A 19,830-nucleotide genomic window follows, 5' to 3' on the forward strand; every position below is an offset into this window, starting at 1 on the left:
TAAAGGCATAAAAGGTGGAGCAGCTGCTATCCTTCCTCTGTTTCCTCTGACTGCCCATGACAGTGAAACAGAACCTGGACTGTGTCCAACCCCCTATTGTTTTTGAGCTTCAGACAAACTTTTTGTGAAGAACCTGTCTTTATCTTATTATTAATTTGTTCATTATTCTTTTTTGTTGGCTGTTCCCAAAAAAATTATATTTATATATATAAGATGGGGAGACGCCTCCCACACACCAGACCTCTGTACTGTAGGGTGAGGAACTTCCTCGCTGGCAGTAGTGGACTCTAATCCACAAGATTTAAACCTTGTCCTTCATGTGATGGTTTTATGCCCTTAATCAATGGGCACAGCAGATGTCTTTCCTGCCTCTGGGAAGGACAAATCCCTGACAAGTGTTCCATCTGCTTCTTCTTTTCAACCTGAACCTGAAAAATCAAGATATGAGAGTCTCAAATTACATCTCTTGGAGCAATTGTCAGGAATTCATCTGGCTCTGGGTGCAGTTGCCTGGCAAGTCAATGAGCTTGACTGAGCCCAATAAGCTCAAGGTAGGTGACTGTGCTCTCTGATTGGACAGAAGAGCAGGCGGATAATCATTTAAGCCTTGTAGCAACAGCAGCTGCTCAATATGTTCTATGCCCACAGCTGAACCAGACCTGCTTCCTGTACTGGTCTTTGCTCAAACCTGTGCCTGTTCCTGCTCCAGCCATAGTCTCTACCTTTCTCTGTACCCCATGGCTCTGACCACAACTCTGGTTCTGTACTGACGTCTGAGTCCTGCCTCCAACTATCGGCTTGTCTCCTGACTATGACTCCAGTTCCATTTTCTGGCTCTGCTCTGGCCTAACTCCTGTTCCAACAACTAGGTTGCACCACCTACACCCTCCAGTGTGTGACAACAATCCATGAAGGTCATATATGATCCCAAAGAGAGTGAAATCCTCCAAGCTAGAGTTGAGACTATTCAGCAAGTGCCCCAGAATCCAAGTACCATACCACCAGTTCCAGTGGAAATAAGTAATCTAAAAAGGTTCCAAGACCACTGACACTGGTACCAGGATATTTGGCATTAATCCCATCAGCACTGATTATGTGTATCAAATGCATCAGCACCAAGCCCAGGACTGAGAGATCCTGCATTCAATTTGGATGACAAGCAACACACCCACACGGAGCGCAAACTCAGATTGGACAACAAGCTCATCCCATAAGGAGGACCTAAAATACAATATTGAGGGATGAGAGCAAGGCACTGGACTGTGAAAAAGGCATGGGAGACTACAATGACGTTGACACAGAAATCTACCCTCGTACTGACTACCCTAGTACAAAAGAGCTCGTCCTACTACAGAGGTGTACCTTCAAGGAACCACCTTCACCCCTCCTCTCAGCACTGGACCCAGCACCAGACATATATCCAACAGCACCACCATTCCCAGAGATGTACTTCTCCTTATGGCCTCCAAGCCACTCCTTGTACTTAGTTTTGAGCAGGAAACCCTCTCCTGGTAGATTGAAACGATAGCTCCGAATGCACCCCATACTCACTGGGTACTAGTATATTACTGGCAGTGGATGGGCCACCTGCAATCTGGCCATTACCTATACAATTTAACACAAAGGTCGTAGTGGCGCAATGGGTTCCCCATCTTCTCCAGCTAGAGTGGAGTCCCATCACATGTTTCAGCACAAAGGAGAGGTCTGGATCATTATTGACATCAAAAGCCAGCCCCTCTTGTCTGGAACTGGAGGACCCTCCTTATGAAGCAGCAAAGATTGCCTGAGAAACACTGCAACTGCCCTCCACACCTAAAGAATCCTTCTCTTCTCCAGCCCGAACACCAGCCATCAATGACTTTCAGAACTACCATGAACAGCTGAAATCTATGATATAGAGACAGAGGTGAGCCAAGAAAATACACACAAACTGTTTGGTATCCTCAGCTTCACAGTGCTGACAAGAATTGCTCTTTCAATCAATGAGGATATATTGGACCCAGCAAAGGAATTGTGGCACACCCTAGCCTTGCTTCCCCCTACTTTGAGACCAGTAGAAAAGTGCTGTCAAGTCCCACCTAAGAGCTTTGAACATTTTTATATGCATCCCACAATATAGTCACTTGGGGTATCATGGTCCAGGAAGAGGCCAGGGGACGTCAAAAAAATAAGGACCCCGAGAAACAGGATCTCTTTTTCCTGAAGACTTACTTGTCAGCCTCCCTCCAATTCTGCATTATTCTGCAATCCAATTTTGCAATCCAGTTCTGCATCCAATTCTCTATTACTTGGCCCTGAAAATACAGACAGTACAGTTTTATGATATGGGACAGGGTGACCTACCTTCCTATCAAGGGACTGGCAGGACTATAGGGAGAAGCTCAGATACACCATCAAAGAAGAGCATATAGTAGCAAAAACAGCTTTACAAACAGCAATGGACAAGCCCAAAATGGCTGCTTGATACATGGCCATAGCAGTCACAATGTACCGGGCCTCCTGGTTACAGGCATCTTGAATTCCAAAAGAAGTCCATGCAACAATAGAGGACTTGCCCTTCAAGAGCATGGAGCTCTTCAGCAACCAGACAGATTCATAGATTCAAGGGCAACGTTGAAATCTTTGGGAATTTACACTCCAGTGCCATGCCACAAGACATCCTTTTATCAGTCCCCACAAAACATAAAATAATCTTATTTCCACAGTCACCAACTGGAACACATGCCTAGAAAGTGATCCTGTTAAACCAGGAGATGCTGGCCATCCTCCTACTCCATCGTGCATCAGGCTCTCTCCCAGTGGCAGCAGATTTGATGGGGATGTTGAGAGTCATGTCAAAACCATCCTAGAAATTGCCTCCTCTCCACTTCCATTGGGCGTGGTCAGAGATTACAGCCAAAAATACCTGCTATTCTTTGTCACCCATGGCTGCTCCACCCAATTCCTTTTCTGGCCCCTTACTCTTGCCCACTACACCTCCCCCATCATTTTTTCTGTCCTCCTTCAGGGATCCTTTTCACAAGAGCTTATTACAAAAACAAGTGTCCTTGTTGCTTCATCTAAGAGTCAGGGAAGAGGTTTCTACTCCCAATATTTCCTTGTTCCAAAGAAGAAAGGGGGGTCTTGGTCCTATCCTAGACATCAGGAGACTGTACAAATACATATACTGTCTCAGGTTCAGGATGGTAACACTTGTCTCCATCATTCAGGCTCAGGACCGGCTCATCAGTCTCAACTTTCAGGATACATACTTCCACATTGCCATCCAACCAGTCTTCAGGAAATACCTGAGATTTATGGTGAGGCCAAATCATTACCAGTATAAAATATGGCCTTTCATACTCTCCACAGCACTGAGAGTCTTTATGAAATGCCTGATGGTGGTGGCAGTGCACTTGAGGAAAAAGGGCATCCACTCTCTCTGTATCTAGTCAACTTGCTGATCAGAAGCAGATCGTATCAGGAAACTCTGACCAGCCTCAATTATGCTCTCTGTTTGTTATTCTGGGCCTCCTGGTAAACTACAAAAAATGGTCACTTATCCTATCACTGACAGTAGAGTTTATAGGAGCCAGAATAGATTTCATAACAGTGAGGGCTTACCTGCTAGAAGACATATTCCTTTACCTTCAATCATTACTGTACATGGTGAAATCGCACTGAGCTATAATGGTTTGGCCCACATTACCGGGCCATACATTCCATCTGTGTATACATATGTGACACCTCTTGCCAGGCTTCACCCAAGGAGACTGCAGCTTTGGCTCAGGTCAATTTACTGCCCTGAAAAGCTTCTGATGAGCAAGAAAGTCCTAATGTCACCTCATGTCCTAGCAGTGCTGCACTAGTGGCTGCATCCTGTCAACATGCAAAAAGAGGGAACTTTTGTGTCCCCTGGGCAATGTAACTGATGTTTCTGGGATGTGCTGGAGAGCCCACCTGGACTATCTACTGATAAAAGAGACATGGTCCCTGGAGGACATGGAATTATATAAAATGTCTCTTCAACTCAAGAGCCATCAGACTGGCATGTGTGATGTTCCTCCCTGTCCTGTGACATTTGGTAGTGCAAATATTAACAAACCCTATGTCTGCTATGCGCTACATAAACAAGCAAGGGGACACCTACTCTTCCCCCTTCTTCAGAGAAGCAATCAAGCTGTGAAATTGGTGTCACCTGTAACCCTGGCAGTTCTGCACCTCACCAGGTGTCAGCAATGACTGGGCAGGCTTCCTAAGCAGGCAGTTTGTCATCAATAACTGCAGAAATCCATCTCCAAGTCAATCTTCCAATGGTGGGGGACTTTAGTGATAATCCTGTTTGCCACCAAGGACAATGCCAAAAGTCCAAATTTCTGTTGCAAAGGTGGCATAAGCCTGGGATCATTGTCAGGTGCCTTCATTCTGCAGTGGAACCAAGGCCTCCTCTAGGCCTTCCCACCGATTCTGCTAATCCCTAGATTGGTTGGGATGGGATCAGGCTACACTCATTCTCATAGCTCTTTATGTGCTTGTGCTGAGAGTGTTCTGGCTGACAGACCTGTTACTGATGGCCACGCAACTACCAGTCAGGCTCCTGGACCACCCAGATTTCTTGTCACAAGATCAGGGTTAGGTATTCCATCCAGGCCCAAAGTCACTGCAACTGACAGCCTTGATGCTGCCTAGTTGAGCATCATGGAAAGCAACTGCTCCCCACATGTTCAAGAAATCATGATAGAGAGTAGAAAGTCCAAATGGAAATGTTTCTCAATATGAGTGACCCAATATGCCCTAGACTCAGTTCAGAATCTGATACCAAAGATTCTTGACTATTTGCTTTAGTTAAAACATTGTGGACTTTCTTTTAGCTCAATCAGGGTCCATCTAGCAACAATATCGGCGTATTATCCACCAATACAGATGCTCTTGGTCCTCTCTTATCTGACAGCATCCAAATTGCTTAAGAGCCTAAAGCACATATACCCTCAGAGAATCCACTCCAGCCTGGGACCTCAATCTCATCTTTCACAAGTTTATGGAGCCCTCCTTTGAACATCTCTTGGCGTGCTCCATTCACCATCTGACCCTCAAAACAACTTTTCTGATGGCCATCCCTTTGCCAGAAGAGTGAATGATCTTCAGGCACTCATGGCAGAACCCCCATATACTTCATTCCATAAAGACAAGGTGGTATTTAGACCGCACGCAAAAATTATTCTATTCATTCACTGTTTCTGAGTTCCACTTAAACTTATGTATTAATTTACCCATATTCTTCCCACAACTGCCTTCCACACAAGGGCAGAAAAGCTACACTCTAGATTGCCCAGAGCTCAGCAATCTTACCTTGACAGAATTAAATCCTTTAGACTGCTGCCATCTATTTGTGACCATAGCTGGCCACTCCAAAGGCCTGGTTATTTAATTGCAAAAACCATCTAAATGAATTACACGTTGCATTTCACTGTATTACCAGCTGGCTGGTGTACTTCTCCAACCAATTATTAAAGCTCTCTCCATCAGAACCCAGTCGACATCTTTGTCTTGTTTCTGAAATGTGCCGATGTCTGAAATCTGCAAGGCACATGAAGCAACCCACTCACATTTGTCAAGTATTATGCACTGCTCTTAACTACTAGATAAGATGCCAAGTTGGGAAGAGTGGTAGGCCAATCTCTATTTAACTGATGTAGCTGATGCTACATCATTCCCATCATACTACTTGTCAGTCACTTACAGTGAGATCCACATTGACACACTTAAAGAAGAAAGAACAGCTACTTACCCTACAGTAACTCTGGTTCTTGAAAATGTTGTGGTCAGTGTGGATCCCATGATCTTCCCATCCCCACTTTTCAGAATCATGGACTTTAGAATAGCAAGGGAACTGAGGGAGTGTTTCAGCCATTCCATCCTTTATGCCCTCTCTGCAGGAGACTCAGGGTGCATGCATGGCCCTGATAGACACTGCTATTCAGAAGATTTTGAATTCATACACGAGGTGCATGCACACCTATAGTGTGATCCACACTGACTACATCATCTCAGAAAACTACAGTTACTGCAGGGTAAATATCCATTCTTTACTTATGAAATATTCTTTTTAAACTATATGCTAAACAAATTCCTAACTTTTTCCATGAACAGCTAAACATACATTTAAATGTTGCTACGAAGAAACAACTAACTAATGTCAGTATGGTTTTTTAAACATAGATTTTGTTAAACTAAGAAAACATACTGACATTAGTTCTTCATAGAAACTTAAGAACTATTTTGCTGTTTGTGAAAAAGCAAATAATTTTTTTTACTATAAGGTTTAAAGATTTAGTACAAGGTTAAAAAGAATAGTAGTTGCTGGGGGATCAGAGCCAATACTGAGCAATTCTGTATATAAATTATTTGAATATTTAAGTACCCATGCACTTCAGAGTGCTGACATTTTCTACCTCCTTCATTATTCTAGGATTCCTGATCTGGGCAGACCTCATCTTCCCTATATCATGAGACAGAGGTCTTTCTGGAAGCTAAAAGGGAATTAGCAGGGAAATTTAATTTAAGGTGAAATAGTTTTGCAGTCTGGTATGATTCAACTCATGTAAATCTTTCATACAGTGTACTTTACAGTCTAACTAACAGTTACTGTCAAATCTGGGCCCAACAAAGTTTCTGAGATCCTTTTCTCAATATTATTTTTATTGTTGTTCATTTTTCTCTAGTTTTTTTAAAGTAAGCCAACTTTAATTGAACCCTTAGTAATAGGAATCATAAAGGCATATTTTGTATATGCTTATACTTGATTAAATGTCTTATGTCAATGGTGATTGATATAATACTGATCTCTTAATCTTTGCATTCATGTGCCTGTGTTGTGTTAAAACCTGAGCATTCAAACCATAAATGATGAGAGATGCTTGGTCCAAATATTCTCTCATTCCTTATATTTCTGCCTATGGGTCTAGGAATTATCCTCCTTTTCCCTGTCAGTTGCATTTGTCTTGGATCTGTCTGAAACCTTGTTAGTAATAAGATTAGTTTGTTTAGTTTTTAGAAAATTAGTACAGCTTTAAAGTTGCTTTAGTTCAGTATGTGGTGCCCATCACTCCCTAATCTCAAAATGGAAAATCGGGAGAATAAATCCAGCTTTAAAAGATGTGCAGTCTGCAATAAGATGTCTATTGCATATCAACCCACTAGTGATTTAAAATGTCTGTGTGAATAACATTCTCAAGCATGCACAGCCAGTGTTGCTTTTTCCCGTTGGCTTCGATTAAGTAGGATTGATTGAGGTCCTCCTCCTCAAAGACCCCTTATAGACTTACTTAACTCAAACCAGTTCAGTCTGTTCTGAAAGGAGTAGTCTCAAAAGTCACAGAAAGAAGTCTGATCTAAAAGGTCCTGTGATACAGTACTTGAGGTATGTTCTGAATCTCAAAAATCTTTGGTTCCACCATCGGCTTCATTGACCAACAGGAGTCCTGAAGCACACTGCATGCACACAATATTGCTTTTTTAGACTTATAATTACTGGTAAACTTATAAATTAAAGCACAAACCATTTATTTACATTATATAGACTACAATGGAACAGGAATAAAATCAGAGAAGATAAAACTATATAAATTTAATGCATTATATTTTGGTAGTCAGCCAAAGAGAGGTTAGGATTAAACCTGGTTAAAAAATTTTGAGCCAAATTTATCTTTGATGAAAAATGCAATCTTGGGTCAACCAAAATATGTCTCAAATTCATGTTGATTTCAGTGAATTGTTTTGGTCAAAACAAATATAAGCTTTTAGAAATGTCAAAACTGTTAATTATGATGTTAATAAAATATCTCTTTTTGATTTTGGGGCTATATTCACACACCAAAACCATAGTAGGAGGAGCAGCTGCCCCCTCATAACCTTTAGCCCAATGATTAGGGCACTCACTTGGGACGGGGAGATCTAGGTTTGAATCCCCATTCCAAAGCAGCAACTTGAACCCAGATCTCCCCACACCCAGGTGAATGCCCTAAATCCTCAGATCATAGAATATTCTAGGGTTGGTCTATAAAAATATTTAAATTTTTACTGGAGCAGGAACTGGAACCTAGGCATTTCCCTCCCACCTCTTCCCTAGTGAATGCCCTAACTACTGGGCTATCAGATCATTCTCATGCTTTTCCCTCCCCTCCCCTTTCTCTCTGTCTCAATGACAACCCAAAACAAAAATTTTCTGACTTTTGATTCATTGAAAATTTCAGAAAATTTTGGGTTTGGTTAGACCCAGCCTGAACCAACCTTTTCCCCCTATTTTTTGGAATTGCCAGCACACCAAAAAAAAATTATTTGCCCCCATCTCATTAGGACATTGTATACCGATTGACAGCGAAATCAAATGCCCATCTCTTTGTGTCTCACCATAGCCACCTCAGCTAAAACAATACATGAGACCTTTCCACAAGACTCCTCCTTTTCAAATTTCTATCCTGATGTAATAAAATTCCACACAGTGAACCAAATACTGTCCTCTGTGTTTCATGCACACATTTCCCACTGAAATCACTGACAATTATTCTGCTCTGATGTGCATCCTGGTACAACTCCATGCACTGGGGTGTAAATTAGGGCAGAATTAGAATCAGTTACTTCAATGTGAGTTTTGTTCCTGCACCTGAAGACAGAACTGGGTCTACTGTGTCACTGTGTTCTATGGTGTTGCTACACCACATCCCATTCTCTCCACTGTAAAAAGCTCTTGTATGTTACAAGTTCATAGAGCTGTGTGATGTGATTTAAAACCATCACTTACTAAGAAATATATTTTCTTTTATAAGTAAAATTAAAAGTTATATGTAAGATTATAGGGCAGCTCTACTCTGTAAAAATAGCATTATAAAGCTCTACTTTGTTTTCTCTGAATGACTCCAGGTCAAATGTCCTCAGCTTACAAGTAAAAGGATGATTTTGTCTAATTGCAGCTCTGAAAAAAAAGCTGGGCTCTGAAAGCAAATCTGTATTCTTTCCTGTTTGTACATCGCCATGATCTCGTTTATGTATATTATAAATGAGTTCAATTACTGGCATAGTACCACCACATTTAGGTGGTGGTGATGTGCAAACAGGAAAGAACACAGCTTAATTTTCAGACCCAGTCTGAATTTGCAGGGCTGACAGAAAAAAAACAAAATAAAATGCAAATCACTGGAGCATATATTCATATTAGTTAAGAAATTAGCAGTGTTGAAAATCCATTGCTGTATGATCATTGTAGTAAGTCTGATGAAGAAAAAGTCAAACTATTTAATGTACTCGGAGAATGGGAAGGAAACGGCCACATACTTTATTCATATTGTGTAACTTGGTGTAACATAAGTTGCATTTTAGTATGATTTTCTTATTTTAAAGTATAACAAAAGTTGAATTGTCTTTTATTAACCTAGATTTTTTTTAAATATATTTTTACTGTAATCATATACACCTTTCTTGACAAGAAAATTATGTTATTACAGTATGATCATGTATGCTTTTCCATCTGAAAGAAAATTTCTGTGGAAAGGAAATAGGAACCAAACTCTCAAATCTAAAATAGAGTCTAAACTGCTTTTAATTTACTTTCCTCCCCTTTGAGATGCCAGAAGCAATTTCCTCTTGAAGCTGACTTCCTTTCTGGAAATGATTTTCGTCTCTAACTATGTTGAGACTCTCTTTTCCCATTCTTTCATTCTGACTTGCTGTTTTTTCTCTCCTGTACTACTGCATCTGAGTAAATCTTCTCACAGTAGGTAATTATATCTAAGTTTCCCTCTAACTTTATTGTTTCAGTTCTTTTTTGCCTCATTATCAGTCAGCCAAGTGGGATAGACAAAGCACTATTGGTGTCCTCTGCAACAGAACACTGATGGGGGGGCTGGCTGGCTGTAAATTGACGTGGCATGGAAAATCTCTGCTAAGTTGTAGCAGCTTGTACGTTTCTGTATGATCAAGCCCGCTCTTGCTGAGTTGGTAGCTTGAAGTCATTCTGGGTTCGATGCTTATATGTAAAAATTAATAGAAAATGACTTTACTTTTTAACTTGGGAACTGAAAATTTTCTGTCTTTGGATTTATGGCTCCTAGTAAACAAAATCCAAAGCAGTTAAGTTTACTTTTGTTTTCCAGTTAGTTACAGAACTTGCTGCTTCCCCCACCCCCTTTCCTGCGATTTATTCTTTGCAGATCTTGCCATGGGGTGCGGACTACGAAAGCTAGAAGACCCAGATGATAGCAGCCCTGGAAAAATATTTTCTACGTTGAAGAGACCACAAGTGGAAACAAAGACTGACTCTGCTTATGAATATGTATTGCTGGATTTTACTTTAGAAGGTATTTTTCTTCTATTATATCTTATAAAGTTCTTGCAAAAGGATGAACTACATTTTATTATTTTTATTTCTTCTGACTCAAATAAGAGAAAGTGAAGTTCATATACCTTATGAAAGCTAACCAACATACAAGCCTTTGCTTTTACTTGGAAATATTAAATCTAAGGTCCTCAGATAGATAAAATTAAATTTGAAACTGCTCACGTATTAAACAAAAAAAAAAATTACACAGATGTCCTTATTAAGGAAACTGGACAAAAACTGCTTGATAGATTTTCCTAGATTCCAGTTAAACAGATTCTGCCATCCTTATTCACTTTGAGTAACGTGCACTCACATGAGTTTAATGTGGCTACTCTAAACTAAATAGACTCAGCATGAGAAGAAGTGGTGGAATCTGGCCCTAAATGAATAACTGCTTTTTAATTTATTCAGCTTCCAAAAATCTGTAGTTATAGCTCATTACTTCATGTGGAAATAGCTCTTAAGATGCTATAAGGAAACATTTTTTTTCAGCCTTATGGCAGATATTTTAGTAAGATGCTTATAAACTAGTTATTAAGCCTAGTTTTAAATCCTTCTTTCTACAACCTACTTAGTAACTGCTTATGGGTTTTTTTAAAATTGTGCCTGAAATAAACTTAAAATATTTATGTACAGTTAAAGGTAGACAGTGATCTGTGGGGTACTACTATCTACAGGGTGTCCTGTCTCTAACAGAATAATTCCCTGTTCCAGAAAGTTGAAAACACAAATAAACAAGCCCAGATGGCTGCCCTCTGAGAACAGACAGCTCTGTGCTGCAGTTACTTTGTAGGACCTCACATTTTATAAGCAACAATTTTACTAGAAGTTCTTGATGGCAGGGATAAGTGAAAAGAGTCAAAAGGGGGGAAACTGTGATGTTATGTGACTTGGTACAGGAATATTTTAATAAATATAAAAGTCTGACCTTTATTGCCAGATTACATTAATGTTCATGTTTATACATATTGAAGTGTTGATGATTAAATAAACTGCATGACTTGATGAATAGAAAACATAACAATGTACTAAATTATAGTACTTGACAACCAACGGTGTTTTTAGCTTTTAATTAGAAAGAGGAGTTGTTCATTCATGTGTTTGGTTCAGGAAACAAAACTTCTTTGTATTGAGTAGTAGTAGTAACAATATACTCCAGGACTAAAGCTGGGTCGTGTAATACATAAATTAACTAACTTCTGCTGTATTGCTATGACTGTGTAGGACAATCAAACTTCTCTCCTTGACTCTGACGTTTGTTTGGAGTTCCTAAATAGTTCATTGGGTTCTAAATCATATTTTTACTCACATAACAGTTTACAAAAACACTCTGGAAGGGATTTGTTGTAAAGAAGATTGTTTTCAATGTTAAACTAAATATGTATCAAGTAGGGGTGGGGAAAAAAGGTGGTTTGTATCATTATAATATATAATAACCTATGTCATGTTACAAAACAAGTTATGGCCACATTTTCAAAGCATGGTGCATATGGTGAATCTACATTAGGCACTTGATTAAAAGTGATCTGATATTCAATGATGCCGAGTAACTCTAGCTTCCATTCACTTCACTAGGAATTGTGGGTGCTCAACAACATTGAAAATCACGTCAATTTCAGTTGGTTGCCTGAATACAGATTTAGGAGCCTAGCTTTAGGCACCTAAGTTTGAAAATGTAGGCCTGTTTGTGTAAGACAATGTCAGCTGCATACAGATGTTTTATATTTTCATGTACCTTTTCTTTTGAGTTTCTGCCTTTCAGAGCTTGGTGTCATCGTCGTGTCCCCCCCCCCCCCCCCCCGTTCCTCCCCCCCACACACACACTCTCTCTCTCTCTCTCTCTCCCTCTTATACTAGGACATTGCTAAACTATAGTGAACTTTGTTTTTCTTATGGAATACGGGGATTGACCAATTTACTGTAGGGCCTGTTTTGAGCCATATAAGCTATCAGCTCCATCTTGCATACTCGTTGCACCAGTATCTTTGGGCTAAATGGAGCTCTATTAAGAGCTCAGTTAATGACCAACCAGCTTGTATCACTTTTGAGCAACATGAATTTCTCTCTCTGTCATAGAGCTGAGTGCTGTCTTTATAGCACTTTCAATTTCTACTGGTTTGGGGAACAAGAGGATCATGTCCAGCATGTACTGGTTGTTGTGTGAATTTTTACACTTATGTACCTGATCTGGTCCCAAGTAAAAAATACTTTCAAAATCTTAATTTTGCAGTCTATCCCCACTTTACATATTTTATTGTATATTGAGATGAAAATATAACAAGCAGTTACATAATATTTAAAGCTAACTCACCAAGTTTATGCTCAAAGAAGCAGAAAGAAGGAGCCATAAAAGAGACTGTTAAAGCTCACTGATTCTCTACCAAGCCCTCACACAGGTTAGAGCAGCCTAGGGCCTGTCAACTAACTATGCTTGTGATCTCACCTCTTGTTCTTGTCCCCAACATGCTCCTTCCCTGCTGCAGGGATGGTGGCCTAAGAACTGGCTCCATGCCAGGAGAATCCCTAGGTAGGAAGATGCAATCAGTCTTCATTTTGCACCACTTGAGTGGTATAAAGGTAAAATAGCATAAAGAATCTACCCAACTCTGGTTTTCAGTGTCCATTTCTTAGTGCCAATTTTATTGTCACAGCTATGAAATGTGTCTCACATAAGCAGTATGCTTAAAGTATTTTGTAAGGTCAACTACAATATGCAACTGGGGATCAATACAATTTTCCCACTTTCACTATAGTGTGTTTTGCCTCCTTCATATCTGTTGTTTTGGAGAAAGGGGAAAGCTGTGTTTATGTTCTTCATATCAGCATGCTGAAATTTCAAACAATATAAAGCGCCTATCACTTTGAATAAACAAGTATATATAAAATTGATTTGTCATCATCTTTTGAAATTTTAAACTTCTGAGTTTAACAGTTTTGACTGGCTGTTGTGACAGAACAAGATAGAAATTCTGTTTAAAATTTAAAATAGTTGCAACAGTTTGCGACATCAATGAAGTGGGCCATTTCTTACACCTATCTGTGTTTTTGGCTGTGGCATGCAAGCTGAGCTATAGCATGTGTGTTTTCAGTAAACCTGAACATGTCCATTGTGAAGAATGTGCTTAAAGGAACTATGGTTAGGAAACCTATAGCTCTGTTCAGTTGGGACTAAATTCTGTCATCGAGCATGCAAAAGGTAATGGGAGGAGAGATCGGAAATGAGCCTCTTTCCCTAAACTCCACCTCTGCGCAAATACCCAGGAATGTTGCATTTGTAGTGTACAAGAGTGAATTGTAAGGTATGGCCAGATAACACAACAGCCCATGCATCATGTCCCCAAGGGGCATAGTTGTATTAGTGGGAGTTTCTAGATTTGTGTCTGCTAATGCCCGTTCTGCCATCAGTGCATATGTGGGAATGTATGTTGCTCCTGCCCAGAGGAGCAAAAGAATGTTTCCCACAGTGGATAGTCCAGCTGCTATCAGAAATCTGCTCTGTGCCAGCAAGGTTCCTGTGACAGAGGGCACACTAGGTATTGTGCTTTTCCCCAGGACAGGATTTAATAATACTTAGTATTTACACAGTGCTTTAATTTTTCAAAATACTGTACAAACATTAACTAGTCCTTAAAAAACTCTCTGATATACAGATGTCAATATCATCTCCAGTTCACACAGGGGAATTAGGTACACCGAGATTGAGACTTTGCAGCCCACACTGCAGATCAGTGGCAGAGCCTACATTAGACATCACAAATTCTAATTTTAACCACCAGATCCAAAGAGGCTAAAGACATGGAGTGTCATGGTCAATATCAGAGTCTACATGTGTGGGTATACATGAGATATAGAAATTAGTTGCACGATCTGACATGTACATTAGATAGGCTCTTTACATCTGGGGAGAAGGCAGGCTGTCATGGGTATAACATGCTAGGACATCCCTTCTCTGGGGAGGTGATTAAGAGGGGAGATAGGAAACCTGAATTGAAACTAAGGAATACATTTTCAAAGTGGTGTGTGGAATATTATCATTAAGCTTTTATGTACTTTTCTTTTATATCAAAGTACTGTACCTTTATATCAAAGAGGCTGATATAAAAATCAAAGGAGAGTGAACTGATTTCAACTTTTAAGTTATTTTCTTTTGAGAGGGAGAGAGAGACAAACAGAAAAATCCTAAAACAGCACTTAAAAGTTCTTTTTAAATCTAAAAATAAACACCAAAACCATGATAGTTAATTCCAATCTGTGATACATATTGATACTATTGAACAACATTGTCCCTTCCTTCTCTTCATCCACCATAAGTATCATGAAAAGACTGGGAGCGGTTAGAACTCTAAGATGAACTAAAGGACTTGCAGCAGGTGTTACCACTGCAGTCTGTCAAATTCCAGTCTAAACAATTTCTTCTCTAGAGTCCTCAGTTGTGCAGAGGGATAGAAAACATGATACTGACAACAGTATCTGGGGCTGTAAGTGAGAAGGGTGGTTCTTCCTTCTGTAAACTTTGATTGCCTGATTTTCAGACAGGCTGAGCACCCACATCTCCAGCTGAAGTCAATGGGAGTAGTACCTCTGAAAATCACACCATGGACCTAATACACAAGAGTATTTCAACTAGTCAATATCACCCAACAATTCTTTCTTTCTGTGCAAAAGCTGTGGGTCATCTCCAGCACAAAATAAAATGTGCCTCCAAAAGCACTCATTTGTGTTTCTGCTAATTCAACTGGAACATTTGACTAAATTGGACAACACTGTTTGAGCACCACTCCCCAGTATGATCATGGGGAATTCTGCTAAAAACGGATGACATAGTATGGCCCTTGCTACCACACCATTAGATTTATTTTTGGAAGGGATAAGGATTATATTAAAGTGTCTGAGGCCTTGTCTACACTGTCACATGCAGTTCACATCAATGATTAAACCAACACCAGAATTCCTAAAGCAAGTGTGGCCTTTGGTAGACAATGTGCAAGTGTATGGGAGTGCAGAGGCATTAGTCAACGAACAAAACTGAAGGTCTACAAAACCATTGTTTTGCCAAGTTTGATGTATGCATGCAAAACCTGGATGGTGTACAGACGCCATGTTATGAAGCTGAATCATTTTCACGTGGGCTTCTGAGGAAACTGATGAGGATAAGATGACAAGACAAGGTTCCAGATACTGAGGTTCTCACATGGGCAGGTATTCCAAGCATCCCTACTCTGTTGATGAAATCACAGATGAGATGGGCAGGCCATGTCACCAGAATGTCAGATGAGCAGCTGACAAAGAAGATGTTTTATGGTGAACTAAAGGAGGAAAAGCGCTCTCAGGGAGGCCAAAAGAAACGTTTCAAAGATGCCCTCAAGTTTTCCTTGAAGTGTTTCAACATTGATGCAGCATTTGGGAAGATCTCACTCAGGATCATTCTATCTGGCGAAGTCTCATCCATACGTGGAGCCACAGTCTATGAGCAGAGGAGAACTACTGAGGCAGAGCACAAGATCCAGCAATGTAAATCTCATAACAGCAGAATGTCCACTGTTAATCAAATAACCTATAGCGGCATCTCTTGTTCAGTGTGCCACAGACGGTTCAAAGCTCAAATTGGCCTGATCAGCCACTCACATGTTCACAGAAACTAAACCAATCAGTGATGTCATGGTCATCTTCAAACTCGAAGGATGAACACCACCACAAGAAAGGTGTACTGTTTAACAAAAAGTGTGACTTTTAAACTGATTTTGTTAAATTGGAGCAAACATCTGCATGACACTTATTTTGCTCTTAACCACACTTATTTCAGTTTAGCTTAAATTGATTAGGAATAAGCTGCTCTTAAACCAAAATAAGAGTGTCCAGACAGAGGTTTGCATTATTTTAACCAAATTGATTTAAGAAGTGATTCAAGTTAATGCATGCAACTCTCATGTACACAAGGCCTGAATCCCAATTTAGAAACAGAATTTTTGTTCTGTTCCCTTTTTGTTGTCCTACTTTTTCATCTGGAAAGATTGTTGGAGGTATAGATGCTCACACAGCTCTTACACTGTATTAATAAAGGTAGACAGATTATTAAATTGTTGCCAACCTGATTAAAGGTTACTATAATATATTTTCTAAGATGTATAACTTCATCACTGTGTTTATTATCCCTGGATAATTCCTGGTCAACTATGCATCTGCTATATTTTCTATATCTGTACAGTGGGGAATATAGATTTATTAATATCTTTTGTGCTACATTAAGATATACGTAAGTAGCTTATCTGTATGTATGAACACATGCATTGTGAGTAACACTTGTGCATAATGTCCATGTTTTCTGTTCATTCATTTCCTTTAGCTTCCTCAAATCCAGAAGTTATCAAAATCAGTTCTGTGTTGGATATAGCAACAAAAGTGGAAGAGTATTACATCAAAGGATATGTTGTAGGAGCAGTTCATCCTGTTATATTACCTGTTGGGCGAAGAAGGCACTTTCCTGCAAGTTATTTGTATCGAGCGGTACTATCACGACTCAAATTAAGGTAAAATACGCTCAGGAGAAAAATTATTTGAATTAAATGATATGACATACATTAATATTTTAAACATTTGCAAATGGCTTTTTAACATGCATTCCTTGTAACTTTTATTACTCATCAGCACATTAGGCTGAATGCTCGAAAGGATTTGTGGGCTGTGACGTTGAGCATCACACCATCAAACTTTTGGGCCCCTGGATAAATCATTGCAATTCAAATCCTGACTTAGGTTCTATGCTCCTGTACAATGAATGGAGAGAAATAGGCATCTTAAAATTTGATTCACAAAAGCCAGTAGGCTGTGCAGGGAATAGCCTAAGCTAGCAAATGGGAAATGCCCACCAGAGGAGTGTGTTCTAAGTCCCCCTTCTCACATAGATAAGCACCAGTGTATAGATTCTGTTGAAATTAAGTTCTCACACTTCATTTCAGAGAGGGATGGTAGGCTGAATGTATTGGTTTTGTAGAACATCTTTGTCTGGTTTCTCTGTTTTCCTTATCTTAAATCCAACCAGAACAATGTTTTGCACAAGCTGTACACTTTACCTCTTAAATCTATGTCCCCAAGATTAGATGAAAGGTAGCATTTCTCAATAATTTTTGCTCACATACTCTGAAAAAGACTTTTTCAATGTGGATAAAGTCAGTCTCTAAGTTGATGAGTTTTCATTTACATCATCCTGAACATGTAAGAATGGCCAGGGGGATTCCAGTATTTTTAGGTACTAGTCCAAGTGAGGTCAAGCTTTTTCTCAGTATCAGTCTTATTCTGACGTGCAGAGAGAGAACTACGTGAGTCCTGAGCGCCTATGTCTTTTTGGAAACCTTCTATGGTCTAGTTTTCCCTACCCTCCTTCTGTCCCACTTCTTGTGCACCTGCTTTGAAGGGCTAAAGGAACAGTACCAAGTAAATACCCACTGCTTTCTCCTTCACCCTGGGATCCAAATTCCAATTCTAACACAGTTATGCAGTGGGAACATCTTATTCTCCTGCATAGCTGCATCAGAGATAGACACAATCTGACCCAAAATAAATTGGCAATAGAAGGAATTTTTTCTTAACCCTGCTGAACTAGTGATTGGCTTATGCCTGAAAGCATGCATTTTATATTCCTTTTTTAAAAATTATGAAAGCAAGATACTCCATATAAGCTTCTAGGGAGTTAAGCCTGTTGCCACTATTCTCTTTACCCAGCTGTTCTTAAGATAACATCAAAATAAAGCACTAAGACTGCTCAGCAAAGCATCAGTGTATAGACTCTGCTGAAATTAAGTTCTCACACTTCATTTCAAAGAGGGATTGTAGGCTATGCAATAGAATTGTTAGCAGAGACATTTCCATTGTCACTGTAGCAATTTGGGGCTTATGTATATAATTTAAAGCTGATATTTTTATGTATAGAATGTTAAAATGCCTAAAGCTGATTCATAACAATGGAATTTAATTACTGCCTAAAGCAGGCACAAACTCTGCACATTTATCTAAAAACTCTGCTAATGCATTTACATTCTGACATTCAATCCACTGTATATTCCAGTTCTGTGCTTCTCATGCCAATCTGTGTGGTGATTTTGTTATGCAGCTCAATGGCAGGCAAGCATAGAGCAGAGATTTTGATTTCTAGAGTTAGTGCTAGATTCTCTGGTTTGCTGCTGGTCTTTTGCACTTGTCACAAAGGGATCATGAAGTCAGCATGATCAGCCTCTGATGCAGATCTGCACCACCCTTTTTACAATTACCAGCATAGTGTACATGTAGACGATAAGGCAGAGCAAAAGAGGCATGGCTGCAGTGCTTCTGCTATCCCCAGCTACCAGAATGATCCTTTGTACGTGTGAGCACCTGGGTACAATTTAGTGCAGCCCTGAAACTGCTCCATGAGCTGGTCGTTAGTCCGTGACAAACAAGGTGTAAATCTATCCATGTGGACCCTATTACTGTGCATCTACCCCACCTTCAAACAGGAGTAGATCATTAGGCAGCTTTTAGTGCCTGGTGAGCAAGGTCCATATGAACACTTACTGCATGGCAGGCTAGTGTGTTGGTAGATTTACACCCAAGCATGCTACAAACTAAGTGTTCATCTAGACAAGTTTCATTGGGAGCCACTCTGGGTCCTGGCCAGCCCTAGGATTGGACAAACAAAATTGGAGTTAAGAGTTCTTTGTTCTCCTTCTTGGGCCATGTACTAAGCACAACTCAAACCTAAGAATCATGCCCCTGAAATTGGGGTGTTTTTAAAGCTCAGTATATTTCAAAGCTTGTCTTCGAAACATTTGATAATGTGTGAATGAAGTGCACATTAAATTTGACACTCCATTCCTATATTTAGGGCCCAATCCTGTGTTCCCCAGATGTTACACTCCTGTTGAAGGCATTGCTAGATCCAGAACTGAGAAAACACAAAGGTGGAGTTAATAGGAGCTTTAAAGTACAGAGTCCTTTTTATTAATTTTTTAATTTTGGGGTAGTATTTCAATAAAAACACATTACATAGGTCTTTCTTCCGTCTAGTGCCCTTGTACACTATTTGCAACATATTATATATACAAAGGAAAGGAAGCTGATACTACTGTTACACTATTTTGATCCTAGCAATTAAGCAGGTTGTTTCAGTTAGAAGGAGAATTTGACATTGGAGTAAATGCAATTCTGTTTCTATACAAAGAACGTACAACTGGTTCACTGAACACAGCAGGAACCAAACAGAAGGAGACAGTTACTTTGCTTACAATTCCAAGCCCTTTTTCAGCCAGCACTTAGCCCAAAACCTCTCTCTCTGGACTTTTTCTCAGAGCCACGTTCCCAGTGCTTGTCCTGGCTGTGTCCTTGGCCTTTTGCAGCTTCTCTGGTGTTTTTCCAGATTCAATCACGAGCAGACATCATTCCACCCTCTCCCCCCATCCGCCTTTGAGTTTATCAGACCACAGTGGAAGCCTCTTGGGCCACAT

At 39.9% G+C, this 19,830-nt stretch overlaps 1 protein-coding gene across 1 annotated transcript in view; it reads left to right on the forward strand.

Moving 5' to 3' along the window:
- Positions 1-9,658: 9,658 nt before the first annotated feature.
- The window catches only part of RFTN2 (raftlin family member 2), a 50,148-nt gene continuing 39,976 nt past the window's right edge, over positions 9,659-19,830 (forward strand). Inside the window, exons 1-3 of the mRNA XM_067549835.1 lie at positions 9,659-9,752; positions 10,185-10,331; positions 16,698-16,881. Of these exons, the coding sequence (XP_067405936.1) occupies positions 10,193-10,331; positions 16,698-16,881 (323 nt within the window). The 5' untranslated portion in view covers positions 9,659-9,752; positions 10,185-10,192. The remainder of the gene's footprint in view (positions 9,753-10,184; positions 10,332-16,697; positions 16,882-19,830) is intronic.

Source organism: Emydura macquarii, unplaced genomic scaffold (assembly GCF_026122565.2).
Source record: "Emydura macquarii macquarii isolate MOO-44397 ecotype Brisbane River unplaced genomic scaffold, CSIRO-AGI_Emac_v2 contig_1253, whole genome shotgun sequence".
NCBI lineage: Eukaryota > Metazoa > Chordata > Testudines > Chelidae > Emydura > Emydura macquarii.